The sequence below is a fragment of the Helianthus annuus genome, chromosome 17, assembly GCF_002127325.2.
Source record: "Helianthus annuus cultivar XRQ/B chromosome 17, HanXRQr2.0-SUNRISE, whole genome shotgun sequence".
Classification (NCBI taxonomy): Eukaryota; Viridiplantae; Streptophyta; class Magnoliopsida; order Asterales; family Asteraceae; genus Helianthus; species Helianthus annuus.
The window spans coordinates 46,180,397-46,201,337 of record NC_035449.2 but is presented as its reverse complement, the minus strand read 5'-3'; the positions used below and the strand labels follow the sequence as shown (position 1 = coordinate 46,201,337).

Below are 20,941 nucleotides of genomic sequence, written 5' to 3'. Positions count from 1 at the left end.
GTAAACCAAAACAAACAATAAGGGTAAAACGGTAAATTGGTCACGCATTGACCATAACTATTGGTTTTAAAGGACACTTATGAAGTAAGCCTTAATAGGCCAAAAGGTGTTAAGAAATGAATTTTATGTAAAATGACCGCACGATGTGAATTGGAGCGAGTCATATGGTCGAGATGAAAATACATGTCGTCTCGCTAATATAACCGGTCATTTATACCAAACGGGTCAAAAGGTGAAATTATCACCCTTTGACAATATCGACTAACGGGTTGTCGAGTGGTATGATTTTAGGGAATAAATAGCACATGGATGTTTACGGCGCTATCTTTTAGCTGCCACTAAGGGAAGGTATTGAAACGGGTCAATATATTGATCCGAGCCAGGTATGTATAATAACACAACTCATCATGTAGAATTTGGTGTTCTATAAGAGTTAGACAAGGTTAAAATATAGATATTCGGTTATCTTTTAGTAAACCGAATAAATTGAGTTAAGATTATAGTGTTTTAGAAGCACATGGGTTTACAAACAAGAATTATAGTTAAAAGGTCAGATTTTGAGTTAAACAAGTGTTTAAAGGTCCTTGTAGTAAAAGAAGGGTGAAAATTGACCAAATTGCCCTTGTAAGCTAATTCGAACGAACAACCTTTAAAGGTGGTTTGGAAACGAGTTTTAGGATTAAATAAATGCTTAGAATGAGTATGAGTAGTGAAAGATGTAAATTCTTGGGTCGAAAGACTTTATATGAATCTTTGCCGTAAAATGATAATCCGAGGGGTAAAACTCGGAATATATAGATATCCACATTAAACCCAACACACATATAGTTGTAGTGGAAGATTACTTGATAAGAAATGTAGGAATAAGATGCTAGAAATGAATGAAAGCGATTTCATGCTTTAAAGTGCTTAAAATACCCTTAACGGGTCAAAATAAGCATACGAGCGAAAACGGGTTTAAATTGTGTAATAAACCTGTGATTAGAACCTAATATGGTAGGTAACATTAATTTGAAGAAGTGTATGAGATATAGGAATCAAACACATACATTTGTTTGATAAAATGCATAAACGGGTTAAAATTCGGTAAAAAGGTAACGAGTCGAAGGCTTAGAAGTCTCAAAATTTCTTATGTTGGATGTAGGATTTTAACTCCATAAGATGGAGTATTAAATTACGGATGCGTAGGAAAAAGATTCGGGTAAAACGGATCAATAACGAAGAAGTTATTGCCGTTTCCGTGAAAACTGGCATAGCTGAAACCGAGCTGCAGACCTGCTGGAAAAGTGCCTCCCCCCGCGCCACGCGAGGGAGCAACATGGCGCCATCACGTGGCGCGAAAGAACCCCTTTTTGTTGAAAAATCTGTATTTCAATCAGTTCAGCTTCCTGGACTTGTTTTGACACGTTTTAAACTACGTATGACTGATTCAATTCATGTTTTATGGATTGTAGGTATATTTACAGTACCGGAGGATGATCAAGCTCAACGAAGAACCGAACACGATTAAGTTACAAGCTTCCGCACTATGTATCGTTGTTATGTTAAATGACAAAACTCACACATGTTATGTTGTATAGTTCTAATTCTGTAAAAGTTTTAATGAACCCGTATTTTTAATGTATTTGAAATCATAATTACCCGTTTATTTTCGTAAATTATACGAAAACCTTTAAATAATAATAAGGGTGTTACAGTGAATGACGATATTGTAACAAAGCAAACCGATAACGACTGAATTCCCACAACATAGCGCGGGAAAATTCCACTAGTTTGATTTATTTTACCCCATATAATTTGCTCTTTTTTTCCCATATTTTTTTTTTTTTGCAAATTGGATTTAAATAATCCCAACTCACTGTTATTGGCCAATAACAATCCCAACTCATTTAATCACCAATAATAATCCGAACTATTCACTTTTGTTTGTAAAATACTCCCACGTTAAAAAACACTAACTAGGTTAAAAAATTGCTGATGTAACTTGACATGTGTGCACTGACGTGGCTGGTTAATTATAAAAGAAACCCAACATTAAAGCCATCTGTGTATAAAGGTTTTCACCCGCCAAATTACAACTATCTATCCCCAAATAAACACACAGACCATCAAGATTCCCCTAAACGCTAATCAACCGAGAGAGCAAACGATCAAGTCATTGTAACAAGTTTGTTTTTTAGTGCATTCTTCTTGTTTATCTGTGATTCAATCCTAATCCACTACTAAACCCATCAGGATGGATGACAAAGTGATCGTAAAAGCCTGGCATGGTGGGAAGCTGAAACAATAGCCAAAATTGCACTATGAAGGTGGTGAAACTTATATGCATGGGCGGACCTAGCCGTTGGCCAGGGTGGGCGGCCGCACCCCTTGAAAAAAAATTTAGCGTATATTTTAGGCAAAAAAACCCGACTGGACCCCTTGAAAATATGGTTGAACACCTCATCCGCACCTCCAGCAAATAATTTCTGGGTCCGCCACTGCTTATATGTTTGAAGTTGAAGTAGACAAGATGTCCTATTTTGAGTTGATGGATTATGTGATTGAAAGGTAGGTCTTACAAAAGCAAAGATTTTGAAATGTATTACTTGATGCCTGGAAAGAAGTTTGGTGATGGTATTGTGCAGTTGAAGAACGACAAAGATGTGATCGATATGTTGAAGAATTTGGGGGATAAAGATGCCAATCATATACTACATATGTATGCACAATAAACATTACCATCGGTGCCAAGTCTAAAAATTTTGGGGTTTGTGAACGAATTGAAGGAGATGAAGAGTTTGAGCTCATGTTTTCATTTGGGGATCGACTGAATTTGCCCAATTTGTAGAACTAGGGTTTTGATGGAGAGTGCGATTGTGTGTGCAAATAAGGCTGATAATGATTATATACGCAGGTAAGATGTTAACCAGCCACGTTAGTGCACACATATCAAGCCACATCAGCAATTTTTTAACCTAGTTATTGTTTTTTAACGAGGGAGTATTTTACAAACAAAAGTGTATAGTTCGGATTATTATTGGTGATTAAATGAGTTGGGATTATTATTGGCCAATAACAGTGAGTTGGGATTATTTAAATCCAATTGCCTATTTTTTTATTTTGACATTTGCTTTTTTCTACCCCGTAGTTTTGTACACTTGCTTTTTTATATCCCTATACTTTTTAATTTACATGGCTTTTCCATCACACATCCCACAACTTTCAAACTTTTCATTTGTTATCCTCAAGTTTGAATTACGCCACCACATCCTCAAGTTTTAAACTTTGCTTTTTTTTTTTATCCCTTTCACTATTACTCAATTTTTAACGCCACCGCCCTCTTTTGTTTAAAACATTTGGTTTTAACCCCTTGCACTATTGCCCCCTCAAGTTTAAAATTTTGCGTTTTTACACCTTGAATCATTAGTCCATTTTTACCGCCATCACACCCTCAGGTTTTAAGCATTGTATTTTTACCTATTGTACTATTACTCCATTTTTACACATCCTTTTTTGAAAATTGCAATTTTTAACTTAAACTATTACACCTACTTCTGCAAAATAGTCCTTTGTTCAAAGCATTATGTTTTACAACTTTTTTTTAATTATCTGTTACGCATCATGTTTTACGAATTTTGTGTAGCATATTATTTGTCAGACATTGTGTTTTACACTTCGTGCCTGCCATTGTGTTTTACATTTCTTTGTAATTGTCATTTACACATTGTGTTTTACGAATCATTCATTGTGCATTGTGTCATATACATTGTATTTTACACTTGGTGTCTAACCACACGTTTCGACCCGCCGCGCGCCAGTGCACATGTGTCTTAGTCTTAGGTAAATAATTAATGAGCGAACAACAACACATTTATCTTCTTCACTTTTGTTCAATTACTATTTGTTTATGTTAGTTCTTTTAAGTTCATTTATTAAAACAAACAAAAACAAAAACATATTCATTATCTTAACATACGAGTAGGGGTGCAAATGAGCCGAGCCGAGCCCGAGCTCGGCCAGGCTCGAGCTCGAGCTCAATTAACTTATGAGAGCTCGGGCTCGAGCTCTATTAACTTATGAGAGCTCGGGCTCGAGCTCGGCTCGATTCGAGCTTTGTTTTCAAAGCTCAAGCTTGGCTCGTTTGTATTTTTATCAAGCTCGAGCTCGGCTCGGGCTCGGCTCGTTTATTATCTATTAATTAGTATATTAAATAAAAATAATATAAATAATAGACTTTTTAGGCTTGCGAGCTCGATAAGTAAAGCTCGGGCTCGGGCTCGTTTACTAAATAAGCTTATTTTTAGGTTCGAGGTCGGCTTGTAAACAAGTTTAAATAAGCTCAGCTCGACTCGGCTCGTTTACACTAAGGCTCGATAAGGCTCGACGAGCCTAACGAGCTTCACATGTGAGGCTCGAGCTCGGGCTCGATCAACAAACGAGCTTTGTTTTGAGGCTCAAGCTCGGCTCGGGCTCGATAAGGCTCGACTCGTTTCGAGCTTTTTCTCGAGTCGATCTCGAGTGGCTCGCGAGCCGCTCGGCTCGTTTGCACCCCTACATACGAGCATGATATTAAACTATTAGTTAAAAGGCTCCCATTCGTAACACGAACATATGGAGATATTTTTATAGAATGGTTTAGAGAAACATAATCACTTTGTAGTTAATTAAAGATAAAACTACCATTTATACTTTTCTTTCTGGAAGAGTGAGTGCGTACACGAGTTTCGTTTAATTTATTATATATGTACTGGTTTTGGTTCATAATTGCGGGGTAGGTTTTTTCTATCATTGAAAGTGAAAAAGGGAAGTTGTGTGGCTGAGCATTTTGGCATGGGATTATGTCTGGATAAACTTTGGGAGTATATGAATTCATTCGTCTCTCTCAGTCTCTCTCCGGCTCCAATCATATTAAAAATGTTTGTATTCTGATTTTCAAATAGGGTTGTGAGATTGTGGTGAACTTTGACAAAAAAAAAAAAAAAAAAAAAAAAAAAAAAAAAAAAGATGAGCATGAGAAGAACATGGTCATGGATGGATGATGTGCTTCCGGTGGTTGCAGTGTTGATGTTAACATGTTTGGATATGGCGTTGTTAACCATAGTCAAAGAAGTCATGAGTGATGGTATGGGCAGTATCGTCTATGTTATTTATCATAACGCTCTAGGCACATTCATTCTTCTTCCATTTTTCATCCTTCACATCATCAGAAAGGTTGACCGTCCTCCGCTCACATTTCGTATTCTGTTCAGATTCTTTATCCTTGGCCTTTTCGGGTAAGCAAGCGAGTCCATTTTGACATGTGATTGGTAACAACTTAAATGAACCAACATCTCCCTTGTAATTATTTTACGTATAATGTATTTCTTTCTTTGTAGGATTTCTCTTTTTCAGGTACTTTGGTATCTAGGTGTGGATTACAGCTCTCCAACCATGGCAAGTGCCATTGCGAACCTGTCTCCAGGCATTACATTCTTGATTGCAGTATTTTTCAGGTATGGGTGGTAACCAACATGTTTCACTTTAAGTAAATCATCATCCTCATACTCATATTCATACTCAGTAAATCCCACTAATAGCAAAGCAAAGGTAAGGTCTGAGAAGGATAAGATGTAGATAGAGAGATTGCCTCAGGGCCAGCCCAACACTATGTTCAAGTTAAGCTTGGGCCTAGGGCCTCTAAAATTTTGGGGCCTATGTTTAAAAAAAAACAATATATAGTTTTTTATAATCTAGATATTAAGCATATTCTGGCTATTGTAAAAGATAACATCCCTCTATATTAGTGGTAAAGCTTCCATTTTGTAGACTTGTAGTTCGTTGACACAGGATCAAATCCCACTTTTAAGTCGTTTTGTTTGTTTTTTATTATATCGTTTTCATGCCCACTTGTGAAAACCCCATGTGGTTTAAAAAATTACAAAAAAGGCTAGGCCCACATATAGTTTATAACAACTATAGGTAGTTTCTACTATAAAATAATAGAGGCATATACAGTAGATTACAGGGTTTTCTTTACCTTCACAATTGAGGATTTAAAACATATTAATCTTATTTTTTTATTTTTTATTGTTATGAAAAGGGCCCTAATTTTTATCATTCGCTTTGGGCCTCTAAAAAGCTTGAGCCGGCCCTGCTTCCAGTGAAACCCTCGGCTCGATAGTAGTTTTGCATCAACATTGGACACAAGGCACATAACACTCAACAATTGGGACAAAGAGCAATTACTGCATGTATCCTTTTGTCTTTCAGCTATCAACGCCACCACATGATGCATGATTAGCCGTCCTTAGCTTTTAACGTTATTTTCACGAAATTAGTAAAATAACGTTAACATTAGTGCACTTTCACTTTTGCCCCCTGTTGAGACAACAAAATATAGACCGAGGATAGTGGCAGGGGTGGTTAGGCAGAAGGGTTAAAGGGTTTAACCTTGCCTAACGCAGGTCGTGGGGTCCCCCCACGTTTCCAAGACGTGGAAGGAGGTTCACTAGTTTATGTTTCTTGTTTGAGGATCCAGTTCTGAAGTATTGTTCAGAAATGGATTGAGGAACAGAAAGAATAAGTGTAATGTCACTTTGAATGAGGGACACTTTGAGTGAAGTGAATGTACGATGTAAAGAACCAGAGTTTGAGAGAACAGGTCTGATCCGGGATGTCTTTGTTAGTAAATGAAGTGTCATTATATAGGAGAAGACATGTCCCAAAGGAGTATTCATTTGACTAGTGAACCAGCTTGCAGTGAGGGGCTTACCCTTTCGGGGGTTGAAGCCTTTTGACCCCCGGGTAATAGCGTGCATTCTGTGGACCTGCGTTGCTTTTACGGCTGTGGTTGGTGAGACTGTTTGGGGATGTGACTTGTTTACTGTTCCCGTGTTGCTTTACTCCATCTCCTCAGCTTTTTCAAACGTTGAACCTTTTAACCTTTTAGGTGCTTTCATACTTGGTCATTTTATTTGGTCTCGGGCTACCCCCGTCATCACCCCCCAAGCGCCCGCACATATATACATTATATGCGCATACCGCAAACGGGGCGTTAAATATACTAAATAAGTATCACCCATAGTCAAATTCGTTAGTAAAAGTAAAAGTGGTTACGAGGTAAATAACGTATGTAAACGCCAATAAAAATATCAACCATTTGTAGGACAAAGTGCTACTTTCACAATACACTTCAATATTTTAGCTACCGAAAACGATAGATTACCAAGCATAAATATTAGCCACCGAAAACGACTTAATTGACAGCTTACCAACATATTTATTTGCAACGGAAAACGACTTAATAATAGGGCGAGAATATTATAGAAAACCATATCCGTAAAATACCGAAGAATTACCCATGTATATACAATCCGCAAAATACTTCCCCTAAAAAGCCAAAACCAGTTCGTTCATGCGGCTATATTCGGTCGGTATTTTTTTGTTAACTAAAATTTGCCTCCTTTTAAATGTGCCTAGTGGTGATGGATATAATCGGGTGGTTCTGTCGGTGGCACAATGATACTCTAGTGGTCCATCAGTGATCCAAATTTGCTGTAAAAAAATTCACAACAATAAAACCCTACCAAAAATGAAATAAACTTAATTAGCGCTTAAATCGTTACAATAGTTTGTTATACAAAGAAATTTGAAACCAATTGTATTTGTGTTTTAGGACAGAGAAAATAGACATAAGAAACTCAAGCAGTGTAGCAAAACTGTTGGGTACGGTGATGGCAATATCGGGAACGATGGTGTTCACGTTCTATCAAGGCCCTGAAATTTTTGTGAAGATCCCATCTCCTGATTCAGCCAACAAGATTTTTCTATCACATCCAACCAGTTGGGTATTTGGAGGTCTGGTTACTCTTGCCAGCATAACCTTCGGCTGCATATGGGTTGTATTGCATGTAAATCTTTCTTAACTACTAGTACTATTATTGTTATTAATATTAATATCACTGTCACTATTATTACTATTATTATTATTTTCTTAACTACTAGTACTATTATTGTTATTAATTTCAATATCACTGTCACTATTATTACTATTATTATTTTCTTAACTACTAGTACTATTATTATGATTGAGGATCATCTACATTAATCTAGAAGTGTGAGAAGTGTATTATAACACTATATAACACCATATAAACACCGTATAATAATATGTAACACCATATAGCACAATATAACACTATATAACAAATATAACACTATAGTTTGTCTGATAGCATGTCTATGATACATGTATAGTGTTATATATTGTTATATAGTGTCATATAGTGTTACATAGTGTTATATAGTGTTATATGGTGTTACATATTATTATACGGTGTTTATATGGTGTTATATAGTGTTATATATAGTGTTATAATACACTTCTCACACTTCTGGATTAATGTACAGGATCCCTACCCCTATTATTATTATTAATATTAATATCACTGTCACTATTATTACTATTATTATTATTATTTTCTTAACTACTAGTACTATTATTGTTATTAATTTTAATATCACTTACTGTCACTATTATTGTTATTGTTATTGTTATTATGTGTCATGTTATACGCTAATGTAAATATACAGTTAACTATTTTTTTCGTATAAACATCAGGCAACAACATCTAGAGAGTACCCTGATCAACAAACTATTGTCTTTTTCTACTGCCTTTTTGGGACAGTCCAATGTGTAGCCCTTTCTCCTTTTATAGAACGGAGTCGAAGAGCGTGGGTGCTTCAACCTGGAAATGCGGTGATTGCTGTTGTTTTGGGGGTAAGTTGAGTAAACCAGACGACCTTTTCAAGTTAGGCAGCATATATATGTTTGTGTTGGTGGATTGATTCATTCTAGTTATTTGTAGGCTATTTATTCAACAGCAATTCGTAATAATGTTTTGACTTGGTGTTTACGGAAGAAAGGTCCAATTTTTGGGGCTATGTTTGCCCCCCTCTCAATCGTTGTTGCAGTGATCATGGGTGTCACGATTCTTGGCGACTCACTTTATTTAGGAAGGTAAATGGTTTAAACCCACAAATCTATAAATTTTGTGATATTGGGACATGCTGATACTCACCCAATCCTCTGTTGAGCGTTTTGCTTTATTGTTAGAAAAATCCGAATGACATTGGTTTGTTCCTGAATCTTTAAATTTGTATACGCAGTGTTATTGGAGCAACGATCGTTGCGGCTGGGTTTTACACGTCGATGTGGGGGCAGACCAAAGAGAAGGACAAGACACTAGTGGTCACGAATGACAATTTGGACGTTTCAGATAAACCGGGATCATCAACTGACCAAACTGCCCATCTCCTTTCATCTAGAAATGAATCAGAATGTTAGTTTGCTATGAACACAAGTATCGCAAGCCTACTAATGGTTTCGACATAATAACTAACTGATGATGCTAATTTATATGTGAGAAGTTCACTTTAATTTCGGATTGAATTTATAAACATGGGTGTAGGTAAGGGGATATTTATTTATTTTTAACGCCAAAGTTACACACCTAACTAAATCTACTCGTAAATATCCCAATGTCTATCATTAGAAACACCTTTACAAGACTCCTTGGTAGTTGGTACCAGTTGGCGACAAGCCCTTTGATGGGGATGCTTAATGTGTATGAGTAACTTGGTTAAGGGGCCAATACTGTTAGACAATGTAAATCCATCACAGATATCTAGCCCAGAACTAGAGGTAACACAGATTTTGTTGGATCAAATAAAGGGTTAGGCTAATTGTACCATTGATTCTTAGTTTTCATACTCGCCCCATAAAAATTAATTTAAAACATGCCATATTCCCCTGTTAAAAATCATTATTTATAAAAAGGCTATTATTACCTTTTAAAAGGGTTCAAAAACACTTTACGTATAAAAAAATAAGAACGCTTTATAGAAAATAAACAGCATAGGAAAGCTTTTTTAATTAAGAAGTTTTTCTTATGAAATTATACAAACACCTTCTCTAAAAAGTTTAAAAACCGTTTTAATATTCATTTATGTTCGTTCATTTATGTATATTTATCTTGGTTTATGTTTATTTATGTTCGTTAGTATTCATTTATGCTTGTTCTTTTATATTGTTTACTAGTTTAAGAACCCGCGAGGTTCGCGGGTGGACTAAAACACAAATGAATAACTTTAATTTATTGAAGTAATCGTTTGAATTAAATAAACGTTCAAGTAATAATCAATTAGTAAACTACATTTAGACAAATAATGTAATATCTCGAGATACATGATGATGCAAATTTGTGTAATATTGTGTTTATGGAACATAATAATGTTATTATGATTTTTATTGAACATTTACACAGAATGTAAGATCGTTTGATGAATGAGTACATGGAGATCACAAGTCACGAAATACTTCTTTGTAAACTACATTTGTGGTTTTATTAGTAGGTTTGCCGTCATTGTCCAAAATCAGAAGTTTAACTCCTTGTCTGGTTTTAACTCTTGATAAAGCAACATACAGCTGACCATGGGTGAAAACTGGTTGCTTCAGATACAGACCAACTCTAGACAGTGATTGTCCCTGACTCTTGTTAATAGTCATTGCGAAACAAACAGCCAACGGAAATTGTCTCCTTTGAAACTCAAAAGGAATTTTTTTATCAGAAGGTATCAAACTAATCCTTGGTATATAAGTGCGTGTGCCTATGTTCCCTCCAGATATTATCTCGGCTTTTATTACACGGTTATACATTTTTTTGACTTGTAGTCGTGTACCATTGCAAAGCCCATTTTGTTGGTCAATGTTACGTAATAGCATCACCGGCACACCAACTTTTAGTGCTAGCCTATGATTAGGTAAGCCGGATACTTTAAGACCGTTAAGCACATCAGGAGAGTATAGTTTTTGTTGTGTAGCGTTTGGATCTTCAGACTGACAAAGACTGTCTGAACTAAGATACTCTCGTTCTTCTCCTGGGAATAGTGACAACAACCGATCATTAATTTCATGCACAACCTCGTTCTTAGGTGCAAGTATAGCCCTCTCACTGAAATAATTTTGATTGTTGAAGTTTTCGAGAATTGAAGGATACACAAATTCAATTAAATTTGAAATGGGATCTGATGTATCAGTGATTAGAAGGTCGCTTGGTATTTCAATTGACGCTTCTCCATCATTTGGACCACCAACATTTCCCTCACCTATATCCAAAAGCCATTTGGCAAATTGTTTTATTTCTTCAGCGTCCGATGCTGAACTTCCAACTGTTAACCTCATGTTTTTTGTTAATCTCATCAACTTACATGTATTCCACAGATAAGACGAACTTATTGAGGCATTGACAATCTCTTGTCTTCCACCATTTGGAACAACAGGAAGGATCTGTCTAAAATCGCCTCCTAAGACAATAACCTTCCCTCCAAAGCGGATGTTTGATCTGTTTGAAGTTTCGATATTGAAAATGTCGTTCATTGTTCTATCCAACGCTTCGAATGCATGCTTATGGACCATAGGCGCTTCATCCCATATAATCAAGTTTGTTTCGTGTAGTAGTCTGGCAACATCTCCATTCGGTTTTATATGACAGACTGAATCCTCAGTAAGATTCAATGGAATACGAAACCTGGAATGCGCGGTCCTGCCACCAGTTAATAACAACGACGCGATGCCACTTGAAGCAACGTTTGTTTAGAATGTTAATGAATGAAAACAAACACGTTCATTTTCTAAATTAACAAACTTGAACATGTTAGTTGACCATTTTTATTTATTAACAGACGGCATGAACTATTTTTAAAAGCAAGCTGAAACTTCTCTAAATATTATTAAAAAAAGAACACAACTTTTTAGAAAAAAAATGTTTTTATTAAATAAGAAAAAACGCTATTGAAAGAAACTTGATAAAATGTTAAAAAAAAAAGGAAAAAACTTTGTTTAAGAGTAAAAAAAGTTAAAAACAATAATAATAAAAGGTAACAAAAATGGTAAAAAAGTAAAAGTTGTTTAAATTGTATCAATGTAATAATGTGAACTTGAAGGAAAGGGATGCGTTTAGTTTAGTAAAAATAAAAGAAAAAGTGACACCACCCTCAAATGAATCACCCCATAACCAAAAGATGGGCTGAAATGAATACTCAATGTCACTTTGCCAAAATTCTGCACCAAACGAACTGACATAAAAAGGATTCCACCTTATCTATTTTACTTTCTATTGTGTCGGCTAAAAAGTAAAAGAATTCCACTAGTTACTTGTATTATCATTTTGCATTATCCTGATACTCTTATATTTTTATTAAATTTATTTTGAGTCTCTGTCTTTTAATACTTTTAACGATTTAAGTCTAAAATTAAAAATTTTAACCCTATGAGTCCTTACTTGGTAATTCTTTAACCCTTTGAATCGAAATTTGTAACGTCATCAACCAAGTTCGTTAACTAGAGGGGTATTTAAGTCATTTTATGCCTACGTTTAACCGTTTAATATAGAGGATATACGTAACAAGTCTTTAATGAATAAGCATTCTAATATTATATAGGATATATATATAGTAGAGTTATTGTAAAAAGAGTATGTTTTGTGAGAAGTGTAGGAAGGAATCTACACCCTTTGATCTATAATGTAATGGTTGAGATTATAATGACAAAATTGTAAATAATGTTTACCATTAAAATAATTAATTTTCTATATTAAGCGTATAAAGGTAAATTTAACATTTTTAAATTCAAAAACTCACATGCAATGTACATGCAAGTTCCCCCCGTCTTTTTTAAATGTTAATAACTTTTTATACGTAACTTTTTTTCAAAAAAAAGTACACCATAATAACAAGTGTTTTTTTATCTTTAATATGAGTACCATATTGTTATACTTATATAGAGAAAATTTTTTACGTTTCGATCGTATGTTTTAGTCCATGGTGTTTTGTCTATGTTGTTTTAATTGTATAGTGATTCAAGGTGTTGTATTTTACAGAAAAACACCATGAACGTATATAAGACACCATAACATTGCAAATATCATTTACATTCAGTTTTGTTTTCTATGGTGTTTTATTTTACAAGACACTGTAATATGTTTTGAGTTCCTAAAATAAAACACTATAGAAAACAAGACTGCAAGATTGAGGTGCTGTTTGTTTTTGCAGACATAAACTGTCTGCAAACTGATTTCATCTGTTTTCATGTCAGCAACTGAAGATGTGGTCTGAAGCTCTTCAAGCTGAAAATATAAGACTGTTTGTTTTTATAAATTGATATTGTCTGCATAAACAATCATCATACACTTTGTATCTTCACAATTAACATATCCATGATCCAAGTATCAAACTCACATTTTAATTAATGTTTCTTCACAATTAATAATGGATAGGAACAAGCACTCTTTAATGGATGTTCGTTGGTATATGCACTTTTTTTTAGAAATATTGTGTTTTCTAAGCAATTTATTAAAATTATACAAATACACCTCGAACCTGCAACCTGCATCATGTTAGCAACCGTATTTTGTAAAAAATAAATAAAAAACCAATATTTTTGAAAACTAAAAAAGAAACCTATTTATGGGTAGAATTATAATATGAACAGATAACCCCATTGAACCATTAGAACCGACAAGAATGAAACAAACAGTCCTGATTTTGCAAGGGGTAGAATTATAATATGAACAGATAACCCCATCTTCAACAAGCATAGCATACCTCCTGGACCTTACCCTTCACCCAATTGGTGAGGTCGGAGATGGTGATGGTTTGGAGTTCGTCGGAGGAGTCGGTGGTGGTTTGGAGTTCGTCGGAGGAATGGGTGGTGGTGGTTGAGGGGGCGAAAGGAGAGGGAGCGGTGGTGGGTGAAGGGGCGGTGGTGGTGGTGGCAGACGGAGGCGACGACCGGCGTCGTAGCTTGCTCTGAAAGAGGCCTTCATGGTTTTGTGTGGAATTGAGAAGAAGAAGAGGATGCTGGAGATGTTGGTAACAGGATGTTTTAAGGAGTTGTGTGAAGATGTTTGAAGCAAGGATTCATAGCTTTTGTTTTAAGAAGAAATAAGCCATTTTCAGATCTGTTTAAAAAAAACAAACAGTCTTCAAGGGAAACGTCTGCGCGCCTGCAGACAACAGTTCCCTTGAAGATGTTTGAAGAAAAACAAACACCCCCTGAATGTAAATGGTATTTGCAATGTTATAGTGTCTTATATACGTTCATGGTGTTTTACTATAAAACACAACGCCTTGAATCACTATACAATTAAAACAACGTAGAGAAAACACCATGTACTAAAACATCCGATTAAAACGTAATTTTTTTTCTCTATATAAGTATAGCAATGGTGCTTATATTAAAGATAAAAAAAGACTCGTTATTATGTTTTAATTTTTTTTAAAAAAAAAGTTACGTATAAAAAGTTATTGACGTTTAAAAACGACGAGGAGAACTTGCATGTGCATTGCATGTGAGTTTTTGAATTTTATCTTTGATTAAGTCTTTTTATTAAATTACTTATTTGATCTTATCCTAATAAATTAAATAATGACATGTGTCCTCATCATGTTCTTTCCTATCCTTCTCAAAAATTTCATCTTTTTTACAGGATCCTAAACCTATATATATATATATATATATAGGTAAAGGATTCTGTAAAAAAGGCATAAATTGTGAGAAAGGTGAGAAAGAATCTCAGCCATTAGATCATTCCATATCAATTATATTAGATCAGGGTTATATTAGTAATTGTACAAACAAACCTAGTTAATGTTCAAATCTTTAACCGATTTTTATGAGTTTTTTTAGGGAATTCGATTTTTGAAACTTTTATCAGATCATCTAAATCTTTAAATCATATCGATCTCTTAATCAGTATAAATTCGCTTTCAATTTCTTATTTTTTGATCACGCATACAGTTTGAATTACGCATATAATTGTTAATCTGATTCATACTTTCTTGCTTCATGGAGAACGACGATCAAGGTATTTATTCATCTTTTATTCGTAGCTTATTCAATTACAATCATCTGTTTAATTGTAGTTGTCAAATTTTCAATCATCTGTTTTTTTTTTTTATTGGAACTCTCATGAACACACCAGTTATAACGCTGTATGTTGTGTTTTTTTATACGTGCATGGTGTTTTTATGTATGTTATCGAAGTTGAAGCTGGTATGTGTTATTTATTTAGGTTGATGTTGAGTCATGGTGTTTTATTTCAATGGATGTTCCTTACAGGGGTTTTATAAGTTCATGGTGTGTTTTCAAATAAATAGAGACTGGTTGCTATAACAGTTGTTTGTGATGTTATTTTAAACACATTATGTTGTGTTGTGGTTTTCACTGTAGAAACATCTAGTTGATGATGAGTAATCGTGTTTATATATAAGCCAGGGTGTTGTTTTATTCGTATGGTGTTCTTATGTATGTTATCGAAGTTGAAGCTGTTTTTATATAAGTCAGGGTGTTTTTTTATTCGTGGTGTGTTATTTTAGGTTGATGATGAGTCATGATGAGTAATGGTGTTTTTATATAAGATAGGGTGTTTGTTATACGTACATGGTGTTTTTTCGTATTAGTAGAGGGTGTTTTTTCATAACAGTGTTTATGTGGTGTTATTTCACACGTATTTTTTTGTATTGTTTTTTTACTGTAGAATTATTTTTGCAGGATTTCAAACCTATCAGCCGGTTGGGAAACTACAACTGTCACCAAACTCCGGTAAGAAGACTTATTTACCGGAGGTAGATGAATCGCTTAAGCCGAGGGATAAGATGACCTTTGCCACAGTGAACAACGCATTCCTCTTTTATCAGAAGTATGCAATGGCTTCAGGCTTCACTGCCAGGAAGTCTTCTCAATACACACATCAGGGTGTTATAAAATCAAAATGGTTTGTTTGCTCAAAGGAGGGGACTAAACCTTTTAAAACGATCGATACATCTAAAAAGATTGACACCTCAAATCACGGCTCAAAGAGGAAATCTGTTCGACGTGTTCCTTCTATAAGGACTGGGTGCAAAGCACGTATGTGTATAAAGTTAATGCCTTCGAATCTATATGAGGTATCTTCTTTCATTGAGGCACATAATCATTTTTTTGTTGCTGAGGAAGATAGGCATCTACTTCCCTCTAACCGAGGTATGAACCATATGCAAGAGCAAGCCGTTAACGCGTTGAGTGCCTTGAACATTGGCCCTGTGAAAGCGTTTAATATCATGAGGACATTGTATGGTGGGTTTGACAAGGTTGGGGCAACCAAAAACGATTTTAAAAATTTCAAGCGAGACCTGAACAGGTATATATCGGAGTTTGATGCTGATATGATGATTAAACGGCTTTTGAGGAAGAAAGAGTACATGCCTAACTTTTCAATGGAGTATATAACAGACGAGAATGGAGTTTTAAGGGGTTTGTTTTGGGCAGATGAAGACGCCAAAAGGAATTTTTCTGTGTTTGGTGATGTTGTTTCATTTGATGCCACATATCGTCGTAACAAGTAAATTTCGTAATTATTATATTTATTTTGGGTTTTACAGCTTATTTTTTCTTAAGTATGTGTAATTCATTTTTATGGTGTTTTTATTCCGTATTTGTTTTTTAGGTACAACATGATGTTTGTTCCATTTACCGGCATCGACAATCACAATCGCAATGTTACTCTTGGTGCCGCAATAATAGGGAACGAAACTGCTGAAACTTATAGTTGGTTGCTAAATGTGTTTCGTCAAGCATTTGGCCGTGCCCCTCCGGTGATTGTCACAGATCAAGACCCAGCCATGAAGAAGGCTATCGAAGATACATGGCCCGAGAGTAGACATAGGCTATGCATGTGGCACATCATGGACAAGCTTTCTGCTAAGGTGTTTAGTTGTTCATCCTTTTAACCTTTTCATACTACTTTTTAAATACTTTTTGGTGATTATGGTGTTATATGTTTATTCAATGGTGTTTTAGGTTGGTGCTTCAGTCTGCAATAATACAGATTTCAAAAAGAGGCTGTGTGCCATTGTGTGGACCGATTCAATTATACCAGATAAGTTTGAAAGTGAGTGGGCTACCATAATGAACGATTTTAACTTGGTTGATCATGAGTGGCTGCAGTCAATTTACCAAATCAGGGATACTTGGATACCAGCTTATTATCGTGAGGAGGTCATGTCCGGGCTTATGCGTACCTCTTCTCGTTCCGAGAGCGAGAACCATTTTTTTGGACAGTTCTGTAACCGGGGTTGCACACTTGTCGAATTTCTCGGGCATTTTGATTCTGCTATTGAAGCTCAGAGACATGAGCACAGGAAGAATGACCATGACACCAGAAATACCAACGCTGAAATATTTGATGAAGAATTTGTTTTGGAGGATCAAGCGTCCAGGATATTCACACGCACTATATTTTTTGACCAGCAGTTGGAGATACAACACGGTACACACAGATGTGCTATCGGAAAGTGGGAAGACATTGGTGATTTCGTTAACTTTTTTGTGAAGGACTGGGAACAACCATGCACTACTTTCTTCGAGGTATACACACGATGTTTTGTAGTGTTATTCTTGAAATTTGTATAGATCTTGGTGATTTCCAGTTGCACATGGTGTTTTATAGTGTTATTTTTAAGACAGCTTTATAATTTCGAATGGTGTTTTATAGGTTATGATGCGGGAGGCCGACATGACTGTGTATTGTACATGCAAAAGATTTGAACAGTTTGGGTTGTTGTGCTCACACATCTTTTGTGTGCTAAGGATGCTTGACATTAGGGAGTTTCCACAACGCTATATATTACGACGTTGGACTCGGGAGGCTGTTCCAAATAGTACCCCTGGTGCTATTCTAGGTATCAATGAGACTGAGGATCGTTATAATGAAGTTAACCGTGTTGTACGTGAGATCACATATTCTACAGAGTCGGTTATTAATCAGCTTGTCACCAACTTTGATGCGCTATGCTCGTTCAGGGATCATGTTGTTAATTATTTCAAAACTGCTGATGAGTTTGTCGTCAATGCTCCACCTAAGAGCCGTCGTGATAGGTTTGCAGAAATTACTGGTAACACAAAACCATCAGAAGCAACCGTTCGTGTTCCCATTGGAACAAGATTCAAAGGTATGGGTAAGCCTAAACGGATGAAGTCCAAACGTGAAATTGCAGTAAGTCAGTTGGGTAAAAAGAGCCGTCAATGTCAAAACTGTTTTAGATACGGTCATAATAGACGTACTTGCAAAAACCCTACCCGGACTAAAGAACAAGCTATGGCCGAGGATGACGGTGAAGGAGCTGATGAAGGTGACGAGGAGGAAGATGAATGGGAGGAAGTTGAAGAAGATATGGATGAACAAGATGAGGATGCATTAGACGGGGAGGATGGGGAAGAGGAGTAGTAAGTTATTTAGAGATATCAAAAAATTTCGTTATTTTTAACGTACTTTCATCTTGTTTCGTACATTGCTAGGTTTTTTTATCTTTTTTCGTATTCGCATACACTCATGGTTTTAATTTAGTTTGATTATGGTCGAATTTTAATATTACCAGTCACAATGGTTTATATTTTGTTTCTGTTAAATTCGTGTGTTTTATTATGTAATTTTGAAATATGATTAGTATTTTTTGTGGTTCATGGTGTCATTATTATGCATGTTGATCAGGGTGTTATTATTATTGTTCAGGGTGTTATTTGTTAATTCCAGTTTCAGGTTGTTATTTTTGGTGTTATTTGTTAATTTCAGTCCTATGTGTAAAAACTTTTTGTCCTCACTCAGATATTTATTCTAAGCCGGCGGTTTTATGTGTGTTTAAAAGAGTTTTTTTTTGTTAATGGTGTTATTTGTTAACGCAAGTTGACTATTGTTAATTTGTCTGTATAGAAATAATTATTTTTGTTAATTTTGCAGAACCATGGTGTTTTTAATTGTACAGGGTGTTATTATTGATGTTCATATGTTCAGGGTGATTTACTTATGTAAGTGTAGCGTTATTGTGTTATTTACATAAGTATAGTGTCTTAATTGTGCAGGTTGCAAAGGAGTTGGTATTTTTATTTACATTTTTAGCATGATCATCATTTACTTTGTGAAAAAACTATCTGCCCAATACGCGTTCTTATTTGTGCCGGAAATTGTAATATTAATTGATTAAAACACGGAACTTTGTCATAGTAAAACTTACATAATAGACCACAACTTTGTCAAAACACTAACACATCTTATAACCTATATTTCCCAAAATATTTTGTCAAGTAACAAAAAGATTAACTTGTTCTGCTGTCTACTTACTCTTCAGCTCCCAACCTTCCATTAATCCGATCAAACGCATTCTCGGCCATTCTCAACCTATCATCCTCGTCCAAAAGTGCATAATCGTGTACTTCCTTTTCCACAACTCCCCGTTCCGTGTTCACGTCGCTTAGGAGCATTTTTGAGAGGTACTTCTTACGCAGATCCTCGATTTCGCGTGCTTGATCAGGCAAAACCACGTTGTTAACGTCCCTCTCATTCGATAAACAACACATCCACTGTGCATCGTGTGTTCCTATTCAATACCAAACCATCAGAATTGTTCATATTTCGTGTACATTTATTTTAATTAATTTTTTAATAAACAGAAATATAAACGCGATTACCATTGTAACTTTCCATATGCCGCATAAGGAAAATACCACAGTCGATACCATTGTAAAGTGTTTGCCATGGCAACTCTAGTCGAACTGGTTGTGTATTCCTTAGCTGTGCAGCGATTCTTGGATGCATTGGTCTTAGATACCGACAAAATGTACTTATCTGCGGATACAAATTATCGTTGTAAAAAACTTAATTTTTTTATTGTTACGGTAGCTGTATAAGTATAAACATACCATCTTCTCCACATTTCCATGATATCTCTCCAATCCCGCAGCACCTTCTATGTTGTCAATTATATAGACATCTTTTGTTTTCAAGTTGAAAAACAGAAGATAGTAATGCCGCCCGGTCAACATGGGTATAAACACCATCTCAAAGTTGCCTTTAAATACCTTTGGTCCCGTTGAATCAAGCACAACATTCATGTTGTTTGTAAATTCTGCTAATCGTGCATCTTCGGACAACGCGAAATCTTTTTCCAGCTGTGGTGTTATTCAGGCGAACAAAAAATGAAATTATGGTGTTAAGTCAAGAACTCACAATAACATAGATATCTTTTTTAAATCCTATTCCAGATTTGGTGTTTTCCAGGTAAACAAACAAACAATCTGTGTTATTTACGTAAACATGGTGGTAAGTTAATACATGCTGCTATTTAACTATAATCACTATTAAATTAAGAATTCATAATAACATAATAACATAATTCTGTTAAATTAAGAATTCATAATAACATAATTCTGTTATTTAACTATAATCACTATTAAATCAATAATTCATATTTACATAAACATGGTGGTAAGTTAATACATGCTGTTTAGTTAATACATGCTACTATTTAACTATAATCACAATTAAGTGTTATTCAGTAATTTGTGGTGTTATTTAGATACATAAAGTGTTATTCAGTAAACTGTGGTGTTATTTTGGTAAAATACAGTGTTATTTATTAAACTGTGGTGTTATTTATAAATATAAAGTGTTATTAACTAACGATGTTTCGGTATAAGTAACTGTGGTGTTATTTAGAATTCACAATAACATAATTCTGCTATTTAAACCCTTTTCCAGCTATTGTGGTGTTATTTAGAAACATAAACATGGTGTTATTTAACTATAATCACATGATACAGTCTGCAGAAATTAAACTTACTAGCATTCCGGCGTTGCAGAATAACTTTGTTGCTGTCCCCATTCTATTTTTTTCTTCATGGTTCAGCAACGCAGCCCAGGCACTGATGACATTCACGTGCACAGTTACACCAGGCATCATCGATTCAAAAGCTACCCTCATAACCGACACGTTACCGTTGTCGCTGAACAAAACTTCCCTACAAACCAAAACACCGTCGACACGGATGTATAATTCAATAAATGTTCAAAACTGATAACGTATAATAAACCACATAAATAAGTTTGTT

General features: G+C 35.2%; 3 protein-coding genes across 3 annotated transcripts; 2 read left to right on the top strand and 1 right to left on the bottom strand.

Moving 5' to 3' along the window:
• The first annotated feature begins 4,798 nt into the window (after nucleotides 1-4,798).
• On the top strand, nucleotides 4,799-9,477 carry LOC110921490 (WAT1-related protein At3g28050). Its single transcript, XM_022165819.2, has 6 exons — nucleotides 4,799-5,255; nucleotides 5,358-5,474; nucleotides 7,637-7,871; nucleotides 8,582-8,740; nucleotides 8,829-8,980; nucleotides 9,130-9,477. Exons 1-6 carry the CDS (start codon nucleotides 4,987-4,989, stop codon nucleotides 9,305-9,307), a joined length of 1,110 nt encoding a protein of 369 aa, XP_022021511.1. The 5' UTR covers nucleotides 4,799-4,986; the 3' UTR covers nucleotides 9,308-9,477.
• An 844-nt stretch (nucleotides 9,478-10,321) lies between these two features.
• Nucleotides 10,322-11,437, bottom strand: LOC110924120. The gene has a single exon (XM_022168155.1). It carries the CDS (start codon nucleotides 11,435-11,437, stop codon nucleotides 10,322-10,324), a length of 1,116 nt encoding a protein of 371 aa, XP_022023847.1.
• A 2,226-nt stretch (nucleotides 11,438-13,663) lies between these two features.
• Nucleotides 13,664-18,284, top strand: LOC110924122 (protein FAR1-RELATED SEQUENCE 5-like). Its single transcript, XM_022168156.2, has 5 exons — nucleotides 13,664-13,817; nucleotides 15,572-16,400; nucleotides 16,506-16,764; nucleotides 16,859-17,425; nucleotides 17,553-18,284. The coding sequence occupies exons 1-5, from the start codon at nucleotides 13,664-13,666 to the stop codon at nucleotides 18,282-18,284; spliced, it is 2,541 nt and encodes an 846-aa protein (XP_022023848.2).
• The last annotated feature ends 2,657 nt before the right edge of the window (nucleotides 18,285-20,941 follow it).

Bases quoted from the DNA above. Each gene is read 5' to 3' on its own strand.
- LOC110921490 (XM_022165819.2), top strand. From the start codon at position 4,987: ATGAGCATGAGAAGAACATGGTCATGGATGGATGATGTGCTTCCGGTG. The intron at 5,475-7,636 runs GTATGGGTGGTA...TTTGTGTTTTAG, and splicing joins TTGATTGCAGTATTTTTCAG to GACAGAGAAAATAGACATAA. The intron at 8,741-8,828 runs GTAAGTTGAGTA...AGTTATTTGTAG, and splicing joins TGATTGCTGTTGTTTTGGGG to GCTATTTATTCAACAGCAAT.
- LOC110924120 (XM_022168155.1), bottom strand. From the start codon at position 11,437: ATGGTCCATAAGCATGCATTCGAAGCGTTGGATAGAACAATGAACGAC.
- LOC110924122 (XM_022168156.2), top strand. From the start codon at position 13,664: ATGGTGATGGTTTGGAGTTCGTCGGAGGAGTCGGTGGTGGTTTGGAGT. The intron at 13,818-15,571 runs GTAGCTTGCTCT...TTATTTTTGCAG, and splicing joins CGGAGGCGACGACCGGCGTC to GATTTCAAACCTATCAGCCG. The intron at 17,426-17,552 runs GTATACACACGA...GGTGTTTTATAG, and splicing joins CATGCACTACTTTCTTCGAG to GTTATGATGCGGGAGGCCGA.